The 20,318-nt window shown below is 38.9% G+C and overlaps 1 protein-coding gene across 2 annotated transcripts; it reads left to right on the forward strand.

The window, feature by feature from the left end:
• The first annotated feature begins 1,263 nt into the window (after nucleotides 1–1,263).
• Nucleotides 1,264–13,979, forward strand: LOC148024795 (arabinosyltransferase RRA2-like). Of its 2 annotated transcripts, none has more exons than XM_087694449.1 (2): nucleotides 1,264–1,595; nucleotides 12,792–13,979. In XM_087694449.1, the coding sequence occupies exons 1-2, from the start codon at nucleotides 1,443–1,445 to the stop codon at nucleotides 13,836–13,838; spliced, it is 1,200 nt and encodes a 399-aa protein (XP_087550575.1). In that variant the 5' UTR covers nucleotides 1,264–1,442; the 3' UTR covers nucleotides 13,839–13,979. The 2 variants fall into 2 exon arrangements, with proteins under 2 accessions (XP_087550575.1, XP_087550574.1); XM_087694448.1 differs by having other exon boundaries at nucleotides 1,268–1,595; nucleotides 12,750–13,979.
• The last annotated feature ends 6,339 nt before the right edge of the window (nucleotides 13,980–20,318 follow it).

Consider the following 20,318-nt stretch of genomic DNA (forward strand, 5'->3'; position numbering starts at 1 on the left):
ACCAACTAAGATATCTCTCTAGGTTGAGTGAATCTCAAGGATCCATTTGGTAGCTGAATTCTCCATGATGTGGAAACAATTCTTTTTCGCACTTCATCTTGAGATAATGTTTGCAACTTTAGATATTTAGCTCCCCAAATGGGTAGGTAGGTGAAGTTTAGATTCTTGTTAGTAGGTGACCAGCCAACTTCATGATTACATAAAATGATCTAGAGATCATGTCAAAGGTGAAGTTGTAGTACAGAATTAGATAAACGTTTGATCTTTTGATTGCTCCAAAATGTAATGGTTGTATTGAGAGATATTAGCTCTACAAAAAATACTTATAGCAAAGGTAGTAGCCAAAAACTTGCTCCTTGATTGAAGGATACTTTTCCACCATCCATAGCCACGTGTTGTGTACTATTAAAAGTGCACTCATAGGTCAAATGTATAGCCTTAGGCCCGTAGTTTACATGAGGTTATCATTGTTACATTACCCATGACCATTGAAAACCATTGTTCACACCTTAGTGAAGAGATTATGTTAGCTTGCATACTTTAACAATCTCAAGGGTGTTCAGAGTCATTGCCTGGGTGAAGCTAGTTGTTTATCTTCATTTTCAAATGCAATGGATAGCTTTAAGTCTAAAAAGTAAAGAAATTTCATTGTTACATTGTGATTGGTGTGATGGTTGGAGTTGATGATCAATTGTGTGTGTTCAATGTTTGACAATTTTAATTATTGGACGGAGGGAAAGAGTTCTGAAACAATTGAATCCACAAATTGACTTTTACCACATCATCTACATGCAGCCCTAGAGACAGCTTGTTTAGATGGGTGTGAATCCCCTCTCAGTATGTTCTTTTAGGCCGGATTCACAAGTGTTTGAATGGCTTAAGCTAAAAAGATATTCTCGGAGGATCTTAGTTTCTCATGCAGCAAATGGACAAGGAGAATAACATTTTGATAAGATCAGTCTTCACAAGCTCATTAGTACGATGGTAAGTGACCCCAGTTTTGGGATGACTATGCCATTGGTTTGATTCGTGTGGGCGACAAATCTAAGCTAGCTATGCTCACAAGTGACAAGGTTAGGATGGCCAAAATTTTTATCCACGGGTTTTGAACTCTTCTCTTGAGACATCAGGTTCACCGCCTTTGGCTCCATTCCTCGGCGGCTGGCTGCGTGTAAACCTGGCCTACATGGACCTATTTGGCAACGTTGTTGAGCACTTGCAAGTACATGTGAACACCGGCTGAAATTTGTGTGGAGTTTGGGAAAAGAATGTACTGTCCCGGTAGAAGAATGTGTGCAGTTTGGGAAAAGAATGTATTGTCCCGGCAGAAAAATGACATTGGTTGACGTTGCTAATAAAAGAACATGCCACCAATGGCTTGCCTCCTTGTCTCTCTGTCACTGTTGTGACTCGTACCCTCCGTTCGATCTCGCGCGGGCGCCATGGGGAAGAAGGACGGGCCCCTTTCCGGTCGCGCCGCTGGATCTCCATCCAATCTCGCCCTTGCCATCACTCTAGGCATCCTGTTCGGCCTTGCCTGGGCGTTCTGCCACCCGCACGGCCTGTTCCGAAGCCCTGGCTATGGCGTTTCCCGGGTGTGTATTATGTCCTTATTTGTGACAGCGTTGTATTTCTGTTTTTAAAAACCAGCAGCCACGTTTCATCATTTTTTGGTTGTACATCTAGCGCAATGGCCATAAGGGAGATCAATGGTGCTTGATTTGATACAGGGGCTTGCTTATTGCACCTCTTTCAACAAGTAATTTGGCTTTGTTTTATCAATTAGCTTTGCATTGCCTCAAGGAAACATTTGTAAGGCATTCAAACAACTGCCTTTAAGAAGGAATTGATGATGAGCAAATAGGAAATACAGGCTGGGTAATGTAATTGCCCTTGGGATCTTAACCTGCAGAGTAGCTATACACTAGTTGGTTTGACTAGTATGGTGTTAATGCAGTTCTCTACTTTTGCTCAGTTTTCCAGTTATGTTTATGGATTTTGTGGATGTTATAAGTGCACAATTGGTGTAATTAAACCATGAAATCAGTGACAAAAGGAATTCAATTATTTGAGCTTTAGCAAGACTTCAAATAGGCATTCGTGTCAATCTTCTAGGAAGATTCAATATAGGTTTCCCTAGAGTAGTTCCAACACATTCTTATGTAACTTCAGCAAATTTCCCAAAAATAGATTTTTAAAATTCATGGGGTCCAAAACCTATGTGGAGTCTTCATTATGAGGCTTCCAAGGAAGTCTTTTTTGTGTTAGGTTCTAGTTTGGCAGATAGACACTTCTAGCCTTTATAAGCCAAGAGTTATGGTCTTTGAAATCCATACTTCAATGGGAATATGGTCATGTCAACTGAAGTTATACTCTTTCTTTCTCAAGCATTAGTGGTGTCTTCCTCTTTCCAGATTGTGGGGTTATGGTGACTCTATCCTTTTAGATGACTCCACTCATATGTATATTTTATCTTTCCTCTAGATTGAGATGAATTTGAAAGCAAGTTGGGTGGTAGATCACATCAACTTAGTATTCGTAAATGCTTCTCTAGTTGTCTAACGCAATTGACTTGACTTCTCTAGTCTAGTTGAAGTTTTGAATTGAACACTAGAATATGACCCTTCATTAATGGGAGTTCCTAGTACAAACTTAGTTTAGCAGACCTCATCCACTTAGTGTTCAGCTTGGTACGACCATGAGGGAGACTTCAAACCTTTAAACCTCAAGCCTTGTGGTTTCCTGGAGATTCATACCAACTTTTTGTGATTTCTTGGAGATGCATATAGACTTGTAGCACTCTTCAATGCAATAATGTAGCAACAATTTTCAGCCTTAGACTTTGGCCAATTAGTAGTGACACTTTCACAAACTCAAACCTCAAAGGGACTTCCAGTTGGAGTCCACTTTCAAGAAATTTAATAAGTAGCATGAGGGAAGATATTAGTTGGATGGGGCCTTATCTAGACATGACCATCATATTGTTGTTGCATCCCATCCATGTTTGAAGATGTTCCATATGTAGGCAGAAGAATGAAAGCAACAAAACCATTGTACTCTCTTGGAATCTCACTAACAGAAAAAGAGCCTTCACTCATTTGCAATAAAGCCTTTAACTTCTTTCCGCTGGGGCTATTAGCAATCCAAGGTAGAATCTCTTTCTTTACTGGTGGAAATGAATGAGAACTATCAAGTCCATCATCCAACTCTTAAGTCAATGCCGGAGTTGATACGCGTGCACAAAAAGTATTTGTTATAAGTGGCGAAGAAGTTGAGATGACGTATGTGCGAAGGAATCGGATGATGCACTTTCTTTGTGGATAAACCCTAAATCTATGGTATCAAGGTCCTAGTTTGCAAAGTAGAGCATAATTAGATGAAAGGTCTACATGATTGTATGATAATGAAGTATCAAGGAGTTAGGGTTGGATTAGGAATGTGAGATTTTACTGTAGATGTAATTTATTCATAAAAATTACATAACTAGAAAGAGGATTTTGAGACCATTTCCAACAATAAACATGATTGGGAAACCTGTACTTCAAAGGTGGAGAAAAATCGGCAATGTTGAGATGGAGGAGAGGGTGGTGTTTTTTACATGTTGAGATTGTGAGTACTCTAGAAAGAATTCATTTTGGCCCTTGATAGCAACTAAAAATGTTTGAGTTGTAAACTTGTTTTTTCTTATGAATGTCCTGAAGATGATTATGTGGCATGTTGAGGTAGCATGATGTGGTAATGTTGGAGAGCCGAGACTAATCAGAAAGTTGTGGCTACTCAGATTTGTAGGTCATATCATGGGCTACTCGTCGATGCCCTTTGATCCATGATTCGGGTTCCCTAGGCATTTAAATTGTCATTAAATGCAGTTGTTGCCCCTAGTGTCCTAGGCTTAGGGTTTCACTTAGGGTTTCCTGTGGTGAAGTCCCGCTAGGGTTTCATTTTTATTATAAAAAGACACTTTGTGCCTCATTAGCACATAATTGTGGCTTTATCATTGAGATTACCTTGAGTGTTGTACTCTCTCTTACTAATTAATACATTGCCTCTCATTTTGTGATTGAGTTATTATGCATTGATGAATTTATTCGTTATCTTTCATTCTCTATCAATTAATCACAGAATTACTTCAAACTTGGGCCAACAATGGTATCAGGGCCACTCACCTTCTTCACCATCGCTATCTCTTGTGACATCTTCCTCGTAGCCATTTCCATTGAGTGCCACACCTTGGGCGGCTGCCCACTGAATACCATTGCCATCGCGCTGGCATTCATCGCATTGGTTTTTCATTGCCCTGACTAATGGTTGCCGGCGGTTGCACGTCATTCTGCTACTATTGTCACCGTCACTTGGTCTTGTCTTCAATACACCAGCATTTGGTTCTTATCTTTGACTCCATTGCCAACAAGAAGCTTCGCCATTGTTGCTGTTATAAATTTCACGCAGTGCGTGCCTCTAGTGGAGCTCCATCGGCAAGGATTGCTTTCATAGCCACTGTAGCACTAATATCTTTGCATTCTGTGTAGAACTACTCTCTTTGCCACTTGTAGCCCCTTGCTTTGTAGCTCTCCTATGCGATGACACCGTACTTATCCGTGCTTCTTCGAATTTTCCACCTTTGCACCTAGTTGTCACCAGCCATGTCTTGCAGCCTAGGCACCCCCACGCTCATCCCATTGCCATGCCATGTCACTGACCAGGCCCAATGTCTTCCTTTGACCAGCCAATTTACCTCAAATGCTATGTCATAGACTGCTGTTGCTAACTCTCATGCTGCCTATTGCATGCACCGTGCCAAGGTTGAATCCTATCACTCGAGCTTGCCACGTCAACATGGCATCGCGCCACCTTGTCCCCCACAACCTTGACACCTCAAAATCGTTTTTAAAAAATATTATTTTACTCTCTTATTTTCAACCAGCAAACCCTTGTTTGTGCCCATTGCCCCTCTCAAGAACAAATAGGGTCAAATTTGGGGCTTTTCAATATCGTGAAGTAGAATTCATGCAGTCAAGATGATCATCATAGTCTGCATCCGTGAAGCCAACAACAAAGAACTTTAGCTTCCCAAAGAAGATGTACAAGTTCTTTGTCCCCTTAAGGTATCTCATGATACCCTTTACTGCTTCTCAATGCTTTTTGCCAGGATATGCCATGTACCTGCTAACCACTCCCACCGCAAATGCAATGTCAGGGCGTGTAGCAACCATATCATACATTAAGCTACCAATGGCTGAAGCATAAGGAATCTTGGCCATCTGAGCCTTTCCATAATCAGATGTAGGTTTGTTATGTGCACGAAGTTTCAGTTTGGAGGCAATGGTACATCAATGGCTTTCCCTCCCCTCCATATTGAAATGCTCCAAAACCTTAGTAACATACTCTTGCTGTGACAGATAGAGAAGACCCTGCAATTTGTCCTTGAATATATGCATGTCAAGAATATAATTGGCCTCACCAAGATCCTTCATATCAAAGCTACTGTGTAGGCTTTGTTTTAAGAAGTCCAAAGCATGAATAGCTCCTTACAAAAATCAGCATGTCATCCACATACAAAACCAAGAGAATAAGGTTGCCATCTGCTGCCTTCTTGGTGTATAAGTAGTGATCAACTTGAGATCTATGGAATCCCTAAGATTGCATAAATGTATCAAATTTATGATACCATTCTCACGGTGCCTGTTTCAGCCCATACAAACTCTTGTTGAGTTTACATAGCATGTGCTCTTTCCCCTTTGCAACAAAACCGTCAAGCTACTGCATATAGATCTCCTCATGCAAATCACTATGTAAGAAAGCTGTTTTACATCCATTTGTATGAGTTCCATATCTTTAGATGCAACTAAGTTCAAAATGGTTCGCAAAGTAGTCATTTTGACTATAGGAGAAATTTTTTTATCAAATTCAATTCCATGTTCGTGCTTGTATCCTTTAGCAACTGGTCGTGCTTTGTACCTTGGCAAAGAATGAGAAGTGACTTTCATTTTGTAAACCTATTTGTATGGTAGCAATTTCTGCCCTTTAGGCAAATGCACCAAATTCCATATCTTCAAATGCAACCAAGCTCAAAATGGTTCGCAAAGTAGTCATTTTGACTATAGGAGAAAAAATTTCATCAAATTCAATTCCATGTTCGTGCTTGTACTCTTTAGCAATTGGTCGTGCTTTGTACCTTAACAAAGAATGAGAAGTGACTTTCATTTTGTAAACCCATTTGTATGGTAGCAATTTTTGCCCTTTAGGCAAATGCACCAAATTCCAAGTGCCATTTTTCATGAGAGATTCCATCTTTGACAGCATAGCCTTATGCCATTTCTTGCTGTCTTTTTTGTCCATTGCTTCCGTGAAGCATGACGGTTACCACAATCTGTCAACATGACATGATCAGCCACATAATTTACACCAGGAACAAACCTATTTAGCTGTCTTTGCATTTTGGTCGACCTACGAACCCAATGATCAAGATTTACTGATTGTTCAGCTTGCAAATTTGCATTAACAGCTTGTTGTCGTGCAGGTTTAGCATGCTATACTGAAATCGATCTATGACTCACATAAAGCAGTAGTTCCTTCAATTAACACTTGGTCTTTACACACACACACATAAGCAGAGGCCTCACTCCCTCGCTCAACACCAGATTGGCCCCGAAGATCGGCGCCCCTCTCGGTATTTCTTTATCAATTAAAAGATGGAAAATTACAAAAATGATAATGTTCCAAAATACATAACCTATGAACAGTTGGTTTTTATCTCTTCTGAGTAAATCCCAGCTGCATAAAAACAATACAACATGTCTAGATCAATATTCCTTTTAGGAAAGCATTTTCTGTGACCAAAACTTAATGATTCCTGTGCAGAATTGCAGTCTGCAGATCTCTGAATTCACTGTTCTTACTGTCCAGCATGTGCAGAATTCATTGTTCTTACTATACAGCACACTGTTCTTACTGTCCAGCATGTGCAGAATTCACTATTCTTATTGTTCAGCATGTGAACAAAACTCAATGATTCGTGTGCAGAATTACAGTGTGCAGATCAATGAATTCACTGTTCTTACTGTCTAGCATGTCTTGCATTTTTTGTGACCAATACTCAATGATTCATATGCAGAATTTGAGAGAAAACAGAGAATTGTTCTTACTGTCTAGCATGTCTTGCATTTTTTGTGACCAATACTCAATGATTCATATGTAGAATTTGAGAGAAAACACAGAATTGTACCTTCGATAGAATCAGCCTATCATGCGAAGCATTTCCTTTGAGAATAGAGAGAGAGTTGATCAAAGGGAGCAAGCTCTACTCCGTACTTGAGTCAGAGATGTAGAAGTACTCTCCATGGCTGATTTTCTTACAGCAATTTGCCCTCAGCTCCTCCAAAACTTCCTTCTCCCCTTTGCCCCTTATGCCTATTATGTTTTTTTAAAAATGTTTTTTTTTTTTTTGAGAATTTGTGCCACATGGCATACATGTAACAATTTTCCCGTTTAAACCTTTTGGTTTAAAATTCTCCATGATCGGTGCAAAATTTGACCTCAACACAGACCAGAGAATTAACTCTCGTGCAAAAAGGAAGATAATGACGCGAACAGATTCTGGGGTCCAAAAATAGTAACTCCCTAAATTTTAGGGATGGTGACCCTTGCATTTCTCAAGTTGTTCTGAGCAACTTTTATCATTGTGACCATAATCAAAAAGTGTAATGTGGCTTTGTTACGGTGACTTTTATTCCGTGAGCATTCTCACATGTGTATCTTCTGTCTTGGCCAGACTCATTGTCCTGCACCATCTCTAGTGGCTAAGCACAGAGCCCCAAACCATTGGCATTCTATTCTTCAGTGCCCATTCAATATGGAACCGGTCCTTAGGCTTAGACAAACCATTAGTCCAATTTGTCCCAATGGTTGCCTCTTTTAGCCATGCAAAGATCCCGGCTTATTCCAAGAGAACTTTGGGGGTAAGAAGCAATAGCAACAAAATAAAAGAAAAATAAAATATTTATATAAGTCAATAAGAAAAGCAAATGTAAAAAGTATCACCACCTGGTGACATGTACAGTTGGTTTTCGTTGTTCCAAAGGCATCTGTTCTTCTTGAAATTGTGGTACATCATGCACAATATCTTTTTGATCATTTTTAGTATCATTTCTTGCATTTTCAGGGCCATTTATAGCATGTATTTGCTGCTGTCCAATGGGCATTTTTTGCTGTCCTATCGGTATATCTTCCCGGAATACAACCCTTTTGAATTTCTTAGTCTTTTCAGGCAGTTTGTGCATGCAATATTCTCGGAAGATAACATAATTGTTGCGCACAATTATTGTTTTTTCGGGATCCCATAACCTATAACCCATTTCACCCTTATCACCATATCCTAGGAAAATACATTTGCAGGACTTTGGCTCAAGTTTGTTGCGTTTTTCCTTGTGAATGTGCATAAATGCCTCGTAGCCGAACACTCTCAGGTGAATACACGAAGGTGGCTTGCCCGACCACGCTTCTTGTGGGATCGACCCCTATCCATACAGTGCCCCCCGCCTTTAAAAAAAAAAAAGAAGATATGTTTGGTGACCAATTAATCAAGTGTATGGTTGTCGTAATAGCCTCTGTACAAAATTCATGAGGTAAAGCAGCATGTGACAGCATTGTACGGACCTTGTCTTGAATGGTCGTGTTTACATACTCTGCAATACCATTTTGGGGTGGATTGTGAGGGGTGATGAGCTCCCTTTTAATCCCATTGCTATTACAAAAGTCTTGAAAGACTTTTAATACATATTTTCCACCATTGTCAGAGCGAAGATACTTTAATGTCTTGTTGGTTTGATTTTTAGCAAGTGCCAAGTATTTTTTAAATTTATTCAAGACCTCGTTTTTTTAAATGGATTGGATAAACCCATACTTTGTGTGTGGCATCATTAACAAAAGTAATGAAATATTTCTTTCCCCCTAGTGATAACCCTAGGATCTGACATACATTTAAATGTACCAACTCTAAGGGTGAGGACTTTAGAGAGAGATTTTTTATGTGACGTTTGAGCATGCTTATCATAAATGCAATGATCACTTTGTTCAAAATGAGCATTCCTCAAATACAACAAATAACCCAAATGAGAAAGCACTTTCTAGTTTGACTCATGTGTCCCAACCGGCTATGCCACAAAGAAATACTTGGCTGCTTGGTTATGGAGACTATATGGTCACGTACTCTAGATACATACAAAGGATACAGAGTATCACTTTTAGAGCTCTTAGCAACAATGCGAGAGCCCTTACAAATTTTCCATTTGCTAGAGCCCTTACAAATTTTCCATTTGCTATCCCCAAAGATGGTATGATAGCCTTCGTCATCTAGCTGCCCTGTGCTTATCAAGCTCTTCTTGAGTTGAGGTACATACCTCACATTATGCAAAACAAATACAGAGCCATGTTGAAATTCCAATTTCACATTGCCAATAACTGCAATTTTACATGCATAGTTATCCCCCAAGGGGACAACACCACGTGTATCACCATTGTAGTTAGAAAACTACTCATGATGTGGTGTGACATGAAGATGCACTTGAATGAAGTATCCAAGTGTGCATGTCATCATCAGAATCTGCAATCAATGCATTTGCACTCAAAGAAGAAGCAAGGAGTACATCATCGGCAGTGTCATTCTCATGAGTGACTACATTTACCTCCTCCATCTTCACATTGCTTTTCTTTGCAGGTTGGCTGTCCTTTTTCTCAGCTTTGTTGTCTTTAGTGTTTTTTCTTTTGCCTTTCTCTTTCTTTAATTGAAAAAAGTTCCGTTTGTAGTGCTCTTTTCTTGCCACAATTATTTGTGACTTAGAAAAATGATATATCTGGCCAACAATTAAATTTGACTGGGACAATTTATCACCCAAGTAAACTTGAGCACTCATTCACCTCGGAACTAGTATTAATTAATTAGTTAAGGCGAATTACTAATTATCTGTCTATGATCCCTAAACCTTTCCTAGATCTAGGTTGTATAATGATATTCCAAGCCACTTCTGCATTGGCTGGGCTCTCTCCTCCTCATGACCAAATAAAGTTCTTGATGAGGTGCTTTACTTGGCCAATGCTTGACCTGGGGAATGTCAAACATGAAGTGATTTACCACACGGCCACAAGAAGAACCTAGTTGGCGTTTGCCACTTTTTCTTCTAATGAAAGCCTCACTGAGCCTCGTTCTGTCATGAGTTAGGTTGCCTAGTGTCACATACCCAAAAACCATTGGACTTCTACAAATTATTGAAAGCACGTGATGTTTTGCAAAATACCTCCCTGGCCACCACAAGGGCTCTAAAGTTGCTTTCATCCTTGTCTAGGTAAATTGCTATGTCATTTACAAACTCCACATCAAGGAGTTCCTCGAATTCAAGGATGGGAAACCTGATGCATCGGATATTAGTAGATCTGTTTGTTAAAAAAGAACCGATGGCCTTTGCTGCAAATAGAAACAAAAAGGGGGACTTGGGGCACCCTTGTCTCATCAATATATGGACATTAGATCTCTCTCCTTTAGCTCCACCTATAAGAACATGACTATGCTAAGGAATAGAGGGCCCATGAAAGCAGCCTTCCTTCTTGGAATGGGTGGTGATAACCTGATTTAAGAGTTAATTACAGCAATAAATAAATGCACATAAAATGAAATACACACTTTACCATAACATTCTTAGATAGTAGACTCCCTGTTGGCCCCAAAATTGGCGCCCCTTGTGATATTTCTTTAGCTTTCATTCAATTGGAAGGAGTACAACTCGAGATTCTTCAATCTCCTTCTGCTAACCAATTGCTCTTGCTGTCATAAATGACCAGCAAGCCTTTTGGGTCATTTGCCCCTTTATTCACCCAGGACTACTTCTCCAATTTGACCCTTGGCTGGCCAAATGCTGCCCCAAATCATTTTGGGATGGGCTAGCTCTTGAAATGCCTTGATAATCTTCAATTATCAGCTGCTGATTTCAGTCCCTTGAGCCTTCAATCTCTGGCACGGATCCCAAGGTGACTGCTAATTCCTAATTTCTGTTGTAAATTAGGATTTACTGCAGAAATTACAGATCAGCCCACCAAAAATGGTTGAAATCTCCTCCAAATGGCTGAGAATTGCTGAGAATGGTTGAGCATAGGCTGAAGGAGATGAGGGAATGCTGTAGAGAGAGAAAATTCTGAGATTTATCACAAAGAATTGATCAAAATCAGCTGCTGCCCTACTGTACCAGCCCCAAACGGATGCACCAACAACAATAGGAGCATCAAAGACTGCCATCTTCAGGAGAAAGTGCATTAGCAGCAATTGCCAGCTTCCCAAGGTAAAAAAATATGCGATCTCCATCACCAAAATGGCCTTCAATGGCTGGGAAATGGCCCCAAAAGCTGGCAACAACAGTCCAACACCTCTTCCCAACAGCTCCAAAATGAAAAAACGAGATTTCCCTCTCCCTTTAGCCCTATTTAGCCTTTCCCCCACTTGCATGGGAAAGTTTTGCCAAGGCTTTCGTAATCCATTTTTAGCAATTTCCAGCCATTTAATTAATTTTCAAAATTAAATAATTCTGAAAATTAATTCAGCCCTTAATCCATGCCCAAAAAATTGACCTTGCCCATCCAAAGATTAATTGGCTAGGCCATTTGCAACCCAAAGTCCCATGCATTAATTGACCCTTGGACAAGCATTAATCCATTAATTAATGCCTAGTCCCTAGTGTCACCATTGACACTTAATGGCCAATTAATGGTCCTAGGGGCAAACTGACACCAAAATTCACCTAGAATCTAACAAGTGTAACTTGTTACAACTTTTGCCTTTGACACCCATCTTTCTCACATGGTCCTTGGGCCTTCAACTGTAAAAACAGTAGCTTGCACCTCACATGTGCAACACGTGCATCTTTTAATTGCACATTTGATTAGTCCTTTAATCAAATGTCAATTAAACATAAGCAAAGCATCAAAATTTCATGTCCTTGTGACACTCCAACTCCTTTAACCCATTGCTCTAGAAATCCCATACTCAGTGTGGTGCCCTCCAAGAACTCCCAATCCATGTGGTCATACACCTTTTTGAGATTGAGGAGTACAATGAGGTATTGGTTCTTGGAATAGGCAAGAGTAGCGGACTCCCAGAAGGTGAAGATGTTGTCCAAGATGCTTTGCTTGCATAAAGCTTGCATGAGTGGGGTGAATAATGTTTGGCATCAATGGGGCCAATTTCAGACTGATCACTTTTGCGAGGATCTAGTAGGCAGTTCCAAGCAGTCGGCCTTCCCAATGCAATCTTCAATTTGTTCCCCTACCCTTGGGATTGAGATGGATCAATCCCTTGGATAGTCTCTTTGGCATATCTCTTCGTGATGCCATAATCTTCTGAAAAGTGCAATGAGGTCTGCACTAATAGGATCTTAATAGCTCAAGGACTTATGCAAAAAAATAAAATAAAGTAAAAAATAAAATTCTCCTGACTAAGTCCAGAAGGAAGGTCTTACATGAAACCTATACTCCAATCTTGCTTCTTACATGGCATCAATTCTGCTCTGGCATTATGCATCCTTTCAGCTACCCATTGGCAACTGTGGATGTCTCCTCCAGCAGTGGTAATTTCTTCTTTTTGAATGCATGAGTTTCGGGTACCCAGGATTTGTCTCATATACTCTTTGCTTATTTAGGAATAATGCTAAAATACATGGATTTGGTTGTCTAAATTAATCAATGTTTAAATTTCTGCATCCTTGCAGGTACACAGAAGTAATTGTCAGGGTGAATTGAACTCTTTGCAGGTTGAACTAGACTCTTTGCGTGAACAAAACATGCTCCTCAAGTCACATCTGAAGCATTCACAGCAAGAAAGAGATGCTGCACAGCACAAACTAGTCTCTCTTGTTCCTCCTGTAAAAGCAGGACCATTAGGTAGTGTCAAGAGCCTGCGAACAAACCCTATTGTGCAGGCAGATGAAGTGGCAAATCTGAAACTTGCCAAGCTTTTGGATGAAGTAGCCATTAACAGGGAACTTTTAGTAGGCATAGCAAACATTAATGTCAGAGAAATGGTGAGACTATGGTTTACAAGCATCAAAAGAGCAGGAGTCAGAAATTTACTTCTTGTTGCTCTGGATGATGACATAGCAGAGTTTTGCAGATCCAATGATGTACCTTTTTATCGCAGGGATGCTACCATCTCAGCAGCTCAGAAGGGCACAGGTGATAATCATGCCATATCTGGTCTCAAGTTCCATATTCTGAGAGAATTTTTGGTTCTGGGGTACAGCGTGTTACTCTCCGATGTGGATATACTTTACTTTCAGAACCCATTTCTACATCTTTATAGAGACTGTGATGTGGAAGGTCTAACTGATGGTGAAAATAATCAGACTGCTTATGGCTTCAATGATGTGAAGGATGATCCCAGGATGGGTTGGTCTAGATATGCCCACACAATGAGAATTTGGGTGTTTAACTCTGGGCTTTTCTACATACGGCCCACTGTTCCTTCAATTGAACTACTTGATCGTGTATCAACTCGCCTTTCCAAGGAAAAGGCCTGGGATCAAGCAGTCTTCAATGAGGAACTATTTTTTCCTTCTCACCCTGGGTACGAGGGGTTGCATGCCTCCAGGAGAGTCATGGATTACTATCTATTTATGAACAGCAAGGTCATGTTTACTCAAGTGAGGAAAGACCCCAAATTTGACAACTTTGTTCCAGTTGCTTTACATGTTAACTACCATCCTGACAAATATAACAGGATGCTAGCGTTGGTTGACTACTATGTCAATGGGAAGAAGGATGCTTTGAAGATGTTTCCAGATGGATCAGAGTGGAGGTGAGTCAATGAGGAAATATCTGACAGTTTCTCATACAACACCTGATTGGTGACTTAATTGTATTGTTTACTCTTGCACCTATTTACTGTTTGACACAAAGCCTAAGACTTTAGGGTTGGGGTTTGCAATTTCACTTTTTGGATACATATTATGAAGGTGGAATGTATATGCGTGCATGTGTTTGTTCACACACATACGAGAGAGAGAGAGAGAGAGAGAGAGAGAGAGAGAGAGAGGACCATTCGGAATGCTTTTCTGTTTGACTCCACCCATAATGTTCAGCAACATATTGTGAGGCTTAAGGGCCTCTTGTATTGGCAGTTAGCTCTTCTTCATCGTTCTGATTTGCTCTCTACGGAGGACTTCCGTCCTTGGCATATGGCAATTTCCTCCGCATCCTTGCCATGAAATTGTAACTTGTAGTACTTAGCACCTCTTCGCATGATGACTTGTATTGTCGTCATGTATCTTGTAATCAAGTAATCTTGTATTTTTTTTCGTAATTAATACAATTACCTTTTACGAAAAAAAAGAGAGTGTGTGTGTGTGTGATGTGTTGATGTATAGAGTCGTAGATCACACTGAAACCCTAGTGTTGTAAAGGTCAATGTGGTCGGCTGTCCATTTTACTAAAACTAACTATATATGCACACATTCTTTATTCTCAGAGTGATAAGACAATAAGGTGCTGCTCATAAGAGGGCTATTGAAGGCACACACACACACACACACACACACACACACACACACACACACACACTCTCTCTCTCTCTCTCTCTCTCTCTCTCTCTGTGCTATCTCCAATCTCCTTTTAGCTCCAACAATTGGTATTAGAGTGGGAGGGAGTCTTTGGCTAGTGTTGCTAACAAAATTCTTCATGGTCTTCGTTTTGGATGAGATTTGACATGTGAAAAGGTTGACAAATTCTGAAGGAGAACTTGTAATGTCATAGCTTGCTCTACTTTTTTCATCTAATGTTTTGAGCTATGTTTTAGACCTATAAGTGTTGCATAGACTATTTTGTCATTTTTTGCAATTTCTAATAGGTTGTTCAGAAATTGGAAAATAAGTCAAGGGTTATGGTGTCCAATGTAAATATGTATATAGGTTATTAGGCATTGGTAACTATGTTGAGAAATAAGCAAATGATGTATGCTCTAGGAAGAGCTGTCCTGAATTCCATATGCACAGTGAGGAAAGTGAAATAACTCAAACTCTATAAAGCATTGTACTTGAATATGAAATGAATACAATGTTATGATGCTTTGTACTTTTAGTTAAGTGTCTTGTCATTGCCAATCCTACACAAGATTGTGCTTATGAGTCCAAGCTAATCTACCTTGGAACCTAATTCACTTGTGTAACAGTTTGTCTCTACTTGTTCATGTCATTGTGAGTTTGGTCTTCATTTTTCATCCACCATAGCTTGTGTCATGCTCTAGATTCGGATATGTTAACATGGCATGAGAGCCCAATCGGACATGGCTTAGATAATCTCCATCTCTTCCCAGCTCAGGTTGAATGTTGGATTTTATTCCTAATTTCATTTGCAATTCTACATTCAATAAAGCTTCCATGGCAGCCATAGCCAATAGTATCCTATCAGCTTAAAGCTTTTATCTCTCTTCACAAGCCATATTTCTTTGGACTTCTTTCTAGAGTAGTGCTTTTCTGTTTGTAGAGCTTTTCTCTTCCACCTCAATCATTGACATTGGGTCACTATTGTCTCAACATTGCCTATTTTCGAAGTTGCTACCATATTTGTGTTTGTGGACAATAGTACCTACCAGACTTGGAGTTGTATCTCCACATAGAGGCCATATCTCTCCAAGGTCTTTTCCAAGAAAACCTTCGTGAACTCCAAGCACTTCTACCTGGTACATGACAGTGAGACATTGGTTCCCCAATTGCTCAGTATTACGAAAATTGGACGACGTTGATTGATCTACGTCTGGTTTCGTTTGAGCAGTCTATTCTCCTTTCACGTAGCGTGATTTTCATCGAGATCATAGGGCTTTTGTTGAGCTTGAAGAGCCATATTTTCATAAAAAAAATTATGGAAATGATCCATTGTAGCTCATGAAATCAGTAAAAAATCAGACCTATGTTTAAACCCTAATCTAGGAAGCCATAGAAAGCTTCAAAATTTGACATTCTTTACAGTTTCTTTTCACTGAAGTCATCAATAGTGATTTTAATCACTGAGCAATATTCTTTGAAGTTCAATATTGTTCTGGAAGTGCTCAAGGAAGCTCAGAAGCCATCCATGAAGTTTGTGAGAGAAAGTAGATCAAGTATCGACTAGTATTCATTAACACTCAACTAGTGTCAATTTGACACTGATTCTCTTGTGTCTCTTGACACATTAAAATATAAAATTTTGTTGGTTAATAAGTTTAGCAACATGAAAGAGCTTGAGCAAATAGCTAAATTCAATGGTGAAGGATTTCATGGCTGGAAGGAGAAGACCATGTATCACCTGATGCGAAAGAACTTGTGGGACATGTTTGAAGATGATGCAAATAGCAAGGGGGAAGATGATGAAGAAGGGTTCGTTGAAGAAGACCAACTTAAAACCAAAGAATGGAAGAAAATGAATAATAAGGCACTAGGGATTATTGCCTGGGGACTAAGTGATGATGTACTACATCATATATTTGGCATTAGAAATGCTAGAACCGCTTGGGAGGAACTTGACAGAATGTTTGGTACCCAAGCAAAGAACTCAAAGGTAAAACTACTCATGCAGTTTTATAAACTAGATATCAAAGACAATGCTTCTATGACCACACACATTAACAAGTTCAAGGGCCTAAAAACTTAGCTTGCAACTCTTAAGAAGACTATTGATGAAGATGAAGCAATAGCCGTACTGCTTGCAAGTGTAAACAAGGATCCATATGAGAACCTTGTGTCCACTCTAAGTAATGTTCCCAGTCTCTTACTCAAAGATATAGAGCACTCACCGCTTGATGGAGAAAGCAAATTTAAAAACAAAGATGTAAAATAGACAAGCTCAAGGGAAAAACTCTTATACGCCAGAAGAGCTGCTGGACCCAAAGGAAGAGGTCGAGGATTCAACACTAGCAACAGAAGTCGGATGCAATGTCATTATTGTCGTAAGACTGGCCATATTGCCAATGAGTGTTTTCACAAAAAAAGAGCACAACATATGCAGTATGACCACCACTAAGGTCAATTCATGAATGAAGAAGAAGAAAAAGATACTTCCGCTACCATTAATAATTCTGATAGATTGTTCTAAGGAATTTGGTTCCCATAGTGGATGTAAAAACCCTACCAAGATGTAAAGTTTCAAGCCTTAACTTGACTAGGCTGCCAAAGAGCTAGTCTCCTGGTCCATGTATACATGTATGGGGGGCAAAAGCCAGCAAGGGTAGAGACTCATCATTTGAGGGGTGTCGTTGAGAAATAGACAAATGATGTATGCTCTAGGAAGAGCTGACTTGAATTCCATATGCACAGTGAGGAAAGTGGAACAACCCAAACTCTATAAAGCATTGTACTTGAACATGAAATGAATACAATGTCATGATGCTTTGTACTTTCAGTTAAGTGTCTTGTCATTGTCAATCCTACACAAGATTGTGTTTATGAGTTCAAGCTAATCTATCTTGGAACCTAATTTACTTGTGTAACAGTTTGTCTCTACTTGTCCATGTCATTATGAGTTTGGTCTTCATCTTTCATCCACCATAGCTTGTGTTATGCTCTAGATCCGGATCTTTTAATAAACTAGTGATAGATTGCTTGAAACAAGTAGTTTCAAGTTGCAAGTAAATTGAATAGCTTGCAGATTATAGATTTCATAATTTTGGGGGTTGTTAGCTCCTACTATACGTAACAAGTATTGAGGAGTGGATGTTATGATGTAGCAATCCTTGAGCCATGTAGATTGTCATATTATTTGTGCATATTTACTTATGAATAAGCAAGAAGACTGTTTTTTGATATATGCAACAATTTTTTGAGAGATCAATCTTTTGATGTGTTTTTGAATAGTTGGATGTTGTTGTGCTACTATATTTGTGAGGAACCATTAATGCTCTAATATCACACTTTAATTAAATATAATAATTTTCACAATATTTGGACAATGATAAATGTATTATTGTTAAGTAGGAATTTATTTTTTATTTTTTCTTGATTTTGGTTATATTGAGTAGGTGCAATTTCTTGATTTTTTGCTAATTTTTTTCTTGATTTTGGTTATATTGAGTTTTGTGGTGCAATTTGCTAATTTTTTGACTGCTATCACTTGACAGTTGATTGTTGTTTTGCATAAATGGCTTCATTATCTGCAATGGATAGGAAACTATACAACATCAAGAAGTTTGATGGTATAAACTTTAGTTTGTGGAAGGCACAAATCAGAGATGTCTTTATTCAGAAAGAGGTCAGAGCTTGATGCGTTGGCCAAATTCACTATTAGATTGCACTTTATCGGTTTGCTCATGACTGAAAATTTCTTTTATTAAATTCCATACTCTTGTTAAAGTCATTCAATTTATTTACACTCCCTTTTTTTTGTGTGCCCTTGGATTGTGACTAAGGTTTTCCTTGATCACCACTCGCGAAACATCTTATTTTGGTGCCCTTGCTAAGGAGTGCAAATTTGACTTTGTTTTGAAAAAGTAGATTGTTGTTGAGATGGTTTTCAATGGCCAATTCTTTGCTATAATTTCATGGTTCAAAAGGAGAGGATCCTCGATGATTCCTCTAAAATTTGGAGCTTGAAAGCATAGCTCACTGACCTGACCATAAAATTATAAATTTTAAAATTTGAATTGTTGAATGAAGGTAGAAATTAGTTTTAAGATTATGAAAAAAGTTTGAGAATGAGAAATCCTCTAGTTCTTATAGAATATGAAGCTACTAAACATGCATTTCTTGATAGATTAAAGAGACTGAGACCTCAGAAGACCTTTGACAAAAGATAGAACTTTGCTAAAAGAAGAAGACCAAACCACATGATTTTTTGTTGTAGAATTTACCCACCATTGGGATTGTTGGAACATATCTTTAGGTACAGGAGAGGGAGTACCTAAAATGTTAAAAGCAAAACATTTTGTGGAAAAATTACAAGGAGAGGTGAGAACTAAATTAGAAATAAAGAAATCGAGCACTTTTGGCGAAGTACTAATGTTTGCAGTCAAAAAAGAAAAAAAAGTGAGAAACGAGAAAAAAGAGAAAATTTTAAAACATCAAATATTGAAAATAGAAACCAAACTTTGCAAGGGACTAAACAAAATTATCAATTGTTAGCAAGAACTAAACTAGAACCAGATGAAGTAGATTAACCGTTGTTACGCGAGCGGTGATCGAGAGCAAGCCTCACTCACAACTCGATAACGAGACATTAAGGAGTGCCGGTTGGGGTAATTGACTTTGTCAAATGCACAACACAACTTGAAAAATTCAAATATTCGATAATACACCACAAGCCACACAAAAACAAGACAAAAAAACAACGCCTCTCATAACTCAAAAATTTAAAACCCAAATTCGAGTAGAGCATCACAACACACAACACAACAAAAAAAACCAACAATTTGAAAATAAACAAAGTGAAATATATTCTCATACCTTAATAACCTTGAGCCGAGACTCGGCACCTTGACATCCAACAACTTCGAATTTCAAATTTGCATGACAAGAGCTCACTCTAGCATGCAACCCTCCTCTCTCCTCTCTCACAAAATACAATTGTACAAGAGGGGGAAGGCCCTTAACTCTTCAATCTCCTCTCCTTATATAGTTTTCTATCCACACTCACATACATTAGGCTTTTTGCTTTCAGCTTTTGGCTTTTGCTTTTCTACTGCTTTTCACTATTTTCGTTTTTTCTACTCTATGCCTGTTTGCAACTTGTTTGGATTATAACTTCGTCATTTGAACTTTAAATATAGTCGTTCGGGTACTCAAAGCGATTTAAACGCATCTGGTCGACAAGCTAGCATGGGTATAATTACGAAAATCCATAAAAAATAGGTAAAAATATCGATATTCGTAAATCACATCATTTTTCTCCATCTTTTATCTTGGATGACTTATTCCCTTCCTTGGCCTATTGTTCTTGTAATTGCATACACTTCAGCACACATGTCCTCTTTTTCTTCAAGAAATACTCGCTGACGATGTAAAACGTACGACCTTTTCCTTTGATCCTTGAGTCTTCAAAATAAATATTCTCTGGATATGAACCTGTTTTTTTAATGCAGCGTGCCCTAGCAGGAATATGCTATGAAAGAGAACTTCATGCACAACCATACATGATTTGAGAAAACATGCAATTGATCGAATCCATGACATGCTACCATTCAAACAATGCTACACAGAATAATAATGAATGCACTTGAAAAAATTGTGCCTAACCTATCTAAATGTACCAGTGCATCATGCATAATGCAAGCAAAAGTTCCTTGATTATTTAGATCCTTATCCTCACCTCTCAATGCTCTT

This window comes from Lygodium microphyllum, chromosome 15 (genome assembly GCF_053477565.2).
Source record: "Lygodium microphyllum isolate KBCC chromosome 15, Lygodium_microphyllum_v1.1.10, whole genome shotgun sequence".
Classification (NCBI taxonomy): Eukaryota; Viridiplantae; Streptophyta; class Polypodiopsida; order Schizaeales; family Lygodiaceae; genus Lygodium; species Lygodium microphyllum.